General features: G+C 51.9%; 2 protein-coding genes across 3 annotated transcripts in view; both read left to right on the forward strand.

Moving 5' to 3' along the window:
• LOC114071204 (annexin A4-like) overlaps positions 1 to 4,092 on the forward strand; it is a 7,288-nt gene extending 3,196 nt beyond the window's left edge. The window contains 6 exon segments of the mRNA XM_027908949.1: positions 540 to 620; positions 993 to 1,086; positions 1,594 to 1,689; positions 2,120 to 2,178; positions 2,464 to 2,586; positions 2,813 to 4,092. Of these exon segments, the coding sequence (XP_027764750.1) occupies positions 540 to 620; positions 993 to 1,086; positions 1,594 to 1,689; positions 2,120 to 2,178; positions 2,464 to 2,586; positions 2,813 to 2,872 (513 nt within the window). The 3' untranslated portion in view covers positions 2,873 to 4,092.
• A 1,863-nt stretch (positions 4,093 to 5,955) lies between these two features.
• GMCL1 (germ cell-less 1, spermatogenesis associated) overlaps positions 5,956 to 8,460 on the forward strand; it is a 22,610-nt gene continuing 20,105 nt past the window's right edge. For both annotated transcript variants that reach the window (XM_027908946.1, XM_027908947.1), the window contains exons 1-2: positions 5,956 to 6,158; positions 7,087 to 7,210. In XM_027908946.1, the coding sequence (XP_027764747.1) occupies positions 5,971 to 6,158; positions 7,087 to 7,210 (312 nt within the window). In that variant the 5' untranslated portion in view covers positions 5,956 to 5,970. The remainder of the gene's footprint in view (positions 6,159 to 7,086; positions 7,211 to 8,460) is intronic.

Consider the following 8,460-nt stretch of genomic DNA (forward strand, 5'->3'; position numbering starts at 1 on the left):
GTTTGGGGAGGATGTTGAGGGGCTGCAGCGTGTCCAGAGAAGGGCAACGAGGCTGGGGAAGGGGCTGGAGCACAAGTGCTGGGAGGAGCAGCTGAGGGAGCTGGGGGGGCTCAGCCTGGACAGGAGGAGGCTCAGGGGGGACCTTCTCACTCTCTGCCACCCCCTGACAGGAGGGGGAGCCGGGGGGGGTCGGGCTCTGCTCCCAGGAACCAGCAGCAGGACAAGAGGGCACAGCCTTGAGCTGCCGCAGGGGAGGTTTAGGATGGACATTGGGAAGTTCTTCCCAGAGAGAGGGATCAGCCACTGGAAGGGGCTGCCCAGGGAGGGGGTGGAGTCCCCGTCCCTGGAGGGGTTTAATTGGCCCAATTAAAGTGGACGGTTGCTCATTTCAAAATCGAGGACAAATCACACCTAAGCCACGTTTTGCTGTATTTGTAACCCATTATTCAACATTAACAATCCCATTATGCATCTCCAGCAACTGGCTTTAATGGAGGATTTGCAGGTCTTGCTTCTCTGAGTTGCTCTGGTGAAATGAGCTTTTCATCCTTGTCTCTCCGCAGGGAAACAGAGATGAGGGAACATTTGTGGATGAGACCCTTGCTCAGCAAGATGCTCAGGTGTGTGGCAGTCTGTTCCTTGCAGGAGCTGTTGGGTTTGTCCGTGTGATCCCTGCTGCAGCCCTGCTTTGTCAGGACCTTGATTTCTTTCAAGGGAGATGAGGAAGCCTGAACTGTGCTGGACAGCAGCCCCAGGTGGAAACCAGATGGGATATGAGGAAAAATGTGTTGTCCAGCCCAGGGCAGAGGTGGAGTCCCCATCCTGTGGGGATTTAACAGCCATGGGGACATGGGTCAGTGCTGGGGGAACAGTTGGACTCAATGATCCCACAGGGCTTTTCCAACCCTAATGATTCTATGGAGTAGAAACCTCCTGATGGGCACGTGGTCTTCTCAATCAGCCTCATTTTGTCTCTTCATAATGTCTTCAAGTGCCTGTATGAAGCTGGGGAGAAGAAATGGGGAACAGATGAGGTGCAGTTCATGTCCATCCTCTGCACACGGAACAGGTGCCACCTGCTGAGAGGTAGGACCTCTGGGATGTCCTGGACTTCTATTCCTTGTGTGAGGACAGTGCTTTTGGAGGAGCTTTGTGCTTGTTCAGCAACTGATTGTGACCCTTTCCTAAAACAACAGGTATCATCAGGGCCAGTTCCATTCAATTCTTTTAGGCTGCTTTAGTCCCTCCTGAGACAAAAAGAGATAAACATCCCTGCAACTTGCTCCAACCTGTAAATCTGAGAAAATGAAGAGTGACTCCCATGGGGCAGAGCCAGGCATGGGCACTGCCTTCATTAACCAGCAGTTCTTGAAAATCCTTGCAGCAGTGGTAGGGCAATTAGCAAGAGAGCTGCTAATTAAAATGAGTTATTTCTGAGGGGCAGCCCTGATTTAACTTACAGTGTCACGATAATGGTGCAATGTTCATACAGAGCAGGAGGAGCTTGATCTTGCAAAGTGATCCCCGGGGTTTACACACTGTGTGCCCTGGAGCAGCTCACTGGCTCCTTTTATCCCCCCCTCTTCCTCCTAGTTTTTGATGTGTACAGAGGGATTGCTAATAAGGACATCACAGAGAGCATCAAATCCGAGATGTCAGGAGACCTCGAGGACGCTTTGTTAGCTGTGGGTGAGTTCCCTGCTTTTAAACTTTGTCTACAAACTGATTAAATAATTAAAGACCCCGTCTCTTGCCCTGGCTGTTTACACAGCTTCAGGAGGCAGATACTGTCTGTCTTTTTTTTACAAGCCACAGTGCTTTAATCTTTGCAGATAAAACCTGGGAAGAAGGCTCTGTGCTTTATTTTTCTTTCCCAAGGGATGCTTTGGGAGCTGACATTTGCTGTCAGGAAGCTTTAAAGCCTTAAAAATATTTTATTACTGCGCACTGAGCATGGAGACATCAGTTGACAGCAGGTCACTGGATGTCTGCACTGTGCTTGCTGACTTGCATCTTTACAGAGTAAACACCTGCACTGAGAAAGGGCTGGAAGGGTTTGGAAGATCTTGTCCTTCAGGGTTTGTTTGCCTTACTTCTCCTGTTCTTGTCCCCCTTGCAGTGAAGTGCATGCGGAATAAACCTGCGTATTTTGCTGAAAGATTGTACAAATCCATGAAGGTAAAGGAGATTGGTATTTCCCCCCCTGCCTTTCCATGCTTGAATCAGTAGCATGACAGCAATCATTACAGAAAGAAACTCTGTGTTAACTGGGGGGAATCTGAGCTTTCCTATGGGACCTCCTTTCCCTCAGGAAGCCCAGAGCTGGTGGTGGATCACTGCATTAATGGAAAAATGCTCTAATTAGGAACAGATCCTGCAGAAAGCTGAGTGATCAGACCTTTGTGTCTGTCACTGAGCTGCCCAAAGTGCCTTGCAGCTGAGGCTGGTTGCTCTGTTTCCCAGGGCTTGGGCACAGATGACAGCACGCTGATCCGGGTGATGGTGTCCCGCTCGGAAATAGATATGCTGTACATCCGGAGGGAATTCCTGTCCATGTATGGCAAATCACTCCACTCCTTCATTAAGGTAAGCTCTGCAATGTTAGAGACACAGGAGACACCTCTGGGGTATTTTAGAGGGAGTGGAATTAAGGAGGCTTTACCTTTATGTACTGAAAACATCCCTGAGTGTTCTTGGTTATTAAATTGTCGAAGGGGATTCAAACCCTACAACAAATCCTATGTGCTGGAAGGAGTCCTGCCTTGTATGGAGCTGTAAAATTAATTGTGTTCCTTTTCTCTGCTCTCTCTAGGGAGATTGCTCAGGAGACTACAGGAAAGTTCTGCTCAGACTCTGTGGTGGGGAGGATTAAAGGAGGCCTGGGGGACTGTCTGGGTGAGGGGAAGCAGCTGATCATAGAATTGTTTAGGTTGGAAAAGATCTTTAAGATCAGCCAGCCCAATAATTATTTCTTTCATGTATTTTTTTTCCCAAATACCTTGTTAATTGCTCTGATTTTTGCCTTAGGTTAGTTCATGCTCTGGTTGGTAATGGCCATTCTGGTTGACCATGGCCAATCTGCTTTTATGCTTGGCACACCCATTTGCCTACTAATTGGGCTGGTAAAGCCCAGCTTAACCAGAATGCTGTAACCAAAGATAGGAAAGCTAAATTGTTTCCTCACCAGATGCCCCTTTGCTGTTGTGTTCACCAGCAAAACACGTCAACTGAAGCAAACCTGGATGCAGAGTGTGAGAGGCTGCCCAGGGGAAAACTAACCCATCAGTACATGGAGAGTGCAGAACACAGCCTTGCTTCAGTTTATTGAGATAATTAAGACACAAAGAATCAGAATATCTAAAATGCAAGCACGTTTAAGTCTTAACTTGCCCTCTGTTAGTGTGGAGCATTAACAGCCTGGCTGCACTGTATGTGTGTGTTGCCCAGAGGTCTGTTCGTGGGGAAGATGTCACTGGTGACATCAGAAAAGCCTCCTGCTGCCCTGGTCAGAGCAGCCCCGTGTGCTTGGTCTGTCTTCTTCACTCATGGGAGTATAAATAATAATGGTTATGTTACAAAGCCTCCTCTGGATAAAGTGATGTCACTGGAATGGTGCCTTTTAGGGAGTGACCTGTCCCTCATCGGCCTGGTGCTGGGGCAGCTCCCCAGATCTCCCGGGGGCAACTGTCCAAATCTCCCAGGGTCAGCTCCCCAGATGTCCCTGGGACACCTCCCCAGTCTCCCCCACGTGCTGGCTCCAGCCCCACATCACAGGATCATCAGGGTGTTTGTGCCTGGGTCTCACCTGGGCTTCCACACCAACCTCTGGGAGAGACATTTTCCCCAGCCCCTCCACACCTGCCTGTTCACCTGAGCGCTGTTTTCACTACAAAAACAGGGTTCTTGTTTGGCTTAGCCACTTATTTTTTACTGCTGGGGAATAATCCTGTTCTGAAGGATCAGACTGATGTTGGAATGTCCAGCTGAAACACTGAGGTGGCTGCACCCAGTTCCATCACTCATTTTCCTCTGAAAAAGAGGCTGGAATAGGAGATGCCTCTGTGGCCTTCAATAAAATAGTTTTCTTTCTCACTCCTTGGGCTGCCAGTGGAGAAACATTCCTGACTTTTGCTGGGGGAGGAGGCGGAGCTTTATCCAGCTCTCCCAAGGCCTCTGCTCAGGACAGGGAAGTGTCCATGCCCAGCACAGGGGCTGCCGAAGGTGCTTGGGTGGGGAGTGGGTTCCAGTGCCTTGTGTCAGGTTGCTGAGCTTTGAAAAATGAATAAAGAAATTTGTTTCTGTACTTCCTGCCCCGGTGGCGTGTCCTGCCCGGACTCCTGTCCTGCTGTGCCCCAAAAACCCTAGGGAGCTTCAAGCCCTGCTGTGCCCCAAAAACCCTAGGGAGCTTCAAGCCCCCCGAAGCCCCTGGGGATCTTCGAACCCCCCAAAGCCCTTCTCGCCCCCCTCTTTCCCACCTGCTCTGCCCTCTCTGCCCTCTTTGCCCTCTCTGCCCTCTTTGCCCTGGTCTTCAGCAGCGCTGCTCCACACACTGCCGAGGATTTCACTCAATCCGCATGAAATGCCACACGAATTGAGAGGCTCCCATCTACCCTGGTAATTAATTTATACAGAAGCTGCTTGGGGGATTTTAAATGCTCACCCCTTCTGCTTCTCCCTGTTCCGAAGATCCCAGGGGAATTCACCCAGTGCTGGCAGTGGGATGTTTGGAGATGGGAGGCTCCGGACATGGTGCCACATCTCGGTCACCGAACTCTTATGGAAACTTCCCAGCCTGGCCATTCCTGAGGCTCTCTGGCCATCACGCTCCCAACACCAGAGACTTCCACTGCTGGGGCTGGAGCCCAGGGCCTGATCTTACCCTTTGAGTGTGTCATTACTGGAGTGTTGCAAATGGTGGGAAGAATCCCACGTTTTGCAGAGGAGGGGATCATGTGGTGTTCCGGGCTCTGGCAGAGCCTGGGTCCTGCAGCCTAATGAACCCATCCAGCAGGAAGTGTCTGATCCCTGGAGAACCCCCTGGGGTGGGCAGCAAAATTTCAGTTCAAGGGGCAGGAAAAGGCCCATTCCTGGATCAGGAAATGCCTGTTCATGGGTCAGGAAAAGGCCCATCCCTGGGTTGGGAAAAGATCCCATCCTGGGGTGGGAAAAGGCACGTTCAGGGTCAGGAAAAAGCCCATTCCTGGGTCTGGAAAAGGCACATTCAGGGGCACAAAAAGGTCCATTCCTGGGTCGGGAAAAGGCCCGCTCAGGGGCAGAGAAAGGTCTGTTTGTGAGGCACGAGAAGGCCCATTCCCGGAGCACAAAAAAGGCCCATTCCTGGAACACAAAAATGTCTATTCCCGGGTTGGGAAAAGGCCCGCTCAGGGGCAGAAAAAGGCCCGTTCCTGGGTCAGGAAAGGCCCTCCAGGGGCACGAAAAGGCCCGCTAGGGGCAGGAAATGTTCCCGGTCCCGGGTCAGGAAAAGGCCTGTTCCTGGATCAAGAAATGGATTCCCATTCAGGGTCAGTAAAAGGCCCGTTCCCGGATGGCAAAAGGCCCGTTGAGGGCACGAATGTTCCCGTTCCCAGGTCGGGAAAAGGCCCATTCAGGATCAGGAAAAGGCCCGCTCAGGGGCAGGAATGTTCCCGTCCCCGGCCAGCACGGGGCCCGTTAGGGGCAGGAACTGTTCCCGTTCCCGTTCCCGGCCAGCACAGGGCCCGTCAGGGGCAGGATCTGTTCCCGTTCCCGTTCCCGGCCAGCACGGGGCCCGTCAGGGGCAGGAACTGTTGCCGTTCCCGTTCCCGGCCAGCACGGGGCCCGTCAGGGGCAGGAACTGTTCCCGTTCCCGGCAAGCCCGTCCGGGGCGGTCGGGCCGCGCAGGCGCAGGCGGTGCGGGGGTCGCTGCCGGTGCCGCTGCCGATCCCGCTCCGGCCCCGCTCGGCGCGGCCTCATGAGGGGGCCGGGCCGGCCATGGGCGCCCTGGGCAGCCGCGTCCTGCGGCGGAGGGGGCCCGTCCCGCGGGGCGAGGCGGCGGCGGCGGGCAGGGCCGGCAGGAACGGCAAGAGGAAGCGCGGCGGGGCCGCCGAGGGGCCCGGGGACAGCGACAGCGACGGCGACACCGAGCGGGACGAGCGGCTGCTGCACCCGCGGGGCCGCAGGTCCGGGGGCCGCGGGGACCCGGGCGGGGGGGACGGGGGGGATGGCACGGCGGGCACATCCCCGCCCCGCTCGGGAAGGGCTATCGAGGCCCTCTGGGTTTAGTTCTTGGAGTTATCGTGTCCAGAATTCTTTTTTTGTTGTTGTTTTGTTGTTGTTGTTTTGTTTGTTTGTTCCCCCCCCCCCATTTCCCCCTCAGATTTCCCCGAATTTCACCGCTTTTCCACATTTCCCCGGGTTTCTTTACGTTCGCTCTATTTTTTTTTCCCCCCCAATTTCCCAACGTTTCCCCCGAAATTTCACCAGTTCCCTCAAATTCTCCAAATCTTCCCCTTCAAGTTTAGCAAAGCTTCCACACCTTAATCCAAACTTGCTGTAATTTTCCCCAAATGTACCCAATTTTATGAATTTCCCCCCAGATTTCCCCATTTTCCCAAATGTGCCCCAAACTTCCCCGTTTTTGGCCCACATTCCCGCGTGTTTGCTCAAATTTCTTCATTTCCCCCTAAATTTCCCTAATTTTTCCTCAAACTGCCCCATTTTCTCAGAATTTTCCCAAAATATTCCCATTTTCACCAGAATCTCCTCATTTCTGCTTCAAATCACCCTAAATTTCATCAGCTTTACCAAATTTCCTAATTTGATGAAATTTGGAGAAACGTGGAGAATATTTTGAGAATGCCTTGGAATTCTGGGAAATACTGGATTTCCAGGGGGATTTGGGGCCAATTTATCTCCTTTTTGGGCCCATTTGGTTGAATTTCACAGTATTTCAGCACATTTTGGGCAAACGGTGGCACAGGCAGGGAGTGGGGAGGTGGTGCCAGCCTGGGGGGGGGACGTGGCAGGAAAAACCCTCTGAGGGTTTTCTGTTGCTGCTGTTGGAAGGAGTGTCTCACTGTTTGGTTTGGGGATTTTTTTTTTCACTAGGAAAAAATTGAAAAGCACATCGAAGTACATTTATCAGACTCTGTTTCTGAATGGGGAGAACAGTGATGTCAAAATCTGTGCGCTGGGAGAGGAGTGGAACTTGCACAAGATTTACTTGTGTCAGGTAAGTGGCTCCTTTCTAAATCCCAGTAGGAACTGTGCTTTTAGTAAAATAACGTCTGGGAACTGAGCAGTGTGACTGGAGTTTGTTTTTTTTTTTTTCCCCCCTCACATTTAGGACTTCCACTCTTTTTGTAGATGCAACCAGTTAACCAGCTCCTGTTAGCAGGGTTGGGGAGCAGAGCTCTATCTTTGTGTTTGAAAAGCTTCTCTCTCTTCCTGTGTAATTTTTTTTTTTAATTCTATTTAATTTACTTTATTCTTAGTCTCGGTGCATTCTCTGTGAAAACAGTCCTGAACTTTGTCTTTGGTGTCCTGAGAACATGTTCCTGTTTGCTGATGAGGTGGCTGAGTGGCTCTTGTGGTGTGAATATCCCATCAGGGCAGAGGAGGCACTTGCAGATGGGGTTTGTAAAGCCTGTGGTGCCCCAGTTCAGTTCTCCTGTGCCCCGGGCTCAGGTGCAGGGACCTGCAGGGAACTCGGTGGTGCTGGGTCTCTGTGGCTGTTCTTTGGTTGTTGTGAGCCCTCGTGGAAGGATTTCCTGCAGCTGCCTGAGGAGGGTTTGCACAGGAGCTCCAGAGAGGAGTAAAGTGTGTCCCGAGTTTGTGGAGCTGCTCCTGAAACCTTTGAGTGGGTCGGTGGCTGGAATTGGTTGTGAAATCCCCTCTGTGGATGCAGCTGCGAGGCAGGGTCTGAAAGCTGGGACTTTGTTCTGCAGAGGCCTCGTTGTAGGAGAGATGTTTTTTGGGAGAGCAGCCTCGGGGCAGTTCACCGTTCTCATCAGGCAGGTCCTATTTCAGCTCACGCTCCAGCACTGGAATTATGTTACTGGAGGTAAAATAGTTCTGGAGGTTAGAAATAACTCCATGTAAACGACTTTTAATGCCATTGTGACTCTGAACTGCTGAGCAGACTTTCTCAGCCTGTTTCAGCTGCCCTGGTCCCTCAGTCACTGCCCTGAGCTTGATGAAGGACAGCCAGGTGCTGCTCTGACTGTTCACAGAGAAATGGGGGATCTCTGTTTTCTGGTGCTGTTACTAAAATGGTAAATTCTTGTGCAGATGGGGAGTGATCTCCGTGGCAAAGCTGAGGCAGCCTCGTGAGCAGGGTGTGATTAGTGAGGTGCTGGGTTTGAGAGGAGTGTGTTGTGTGCCATGGTTAGGGATACACTGAGGGTACAGAAATAAAATCAAAACTGGGGGTTTGTGTGATTTGCTGCCTTGGGCTGAAATGCTGAGTGAAGAGGTCAGGGA

Source organism: Empidonax traillii, unplaced genomic scaffold (genome assembly GCF_003031625.1).
Source record: "Empidonax traillii isolate 1590-97213 ecotype Southwest subspecies unplaced genomic scaffold, ASM303162v1 scaffold1892:size52111, whole genome shotgun sequence".
Taxonomy (NCBI): domain Eukaryota; kingdom Metazoa; phylum Chordata; class Aves; order Passeriformes; family Tyrannidae; genus Empidonax; species Empidonax traillii.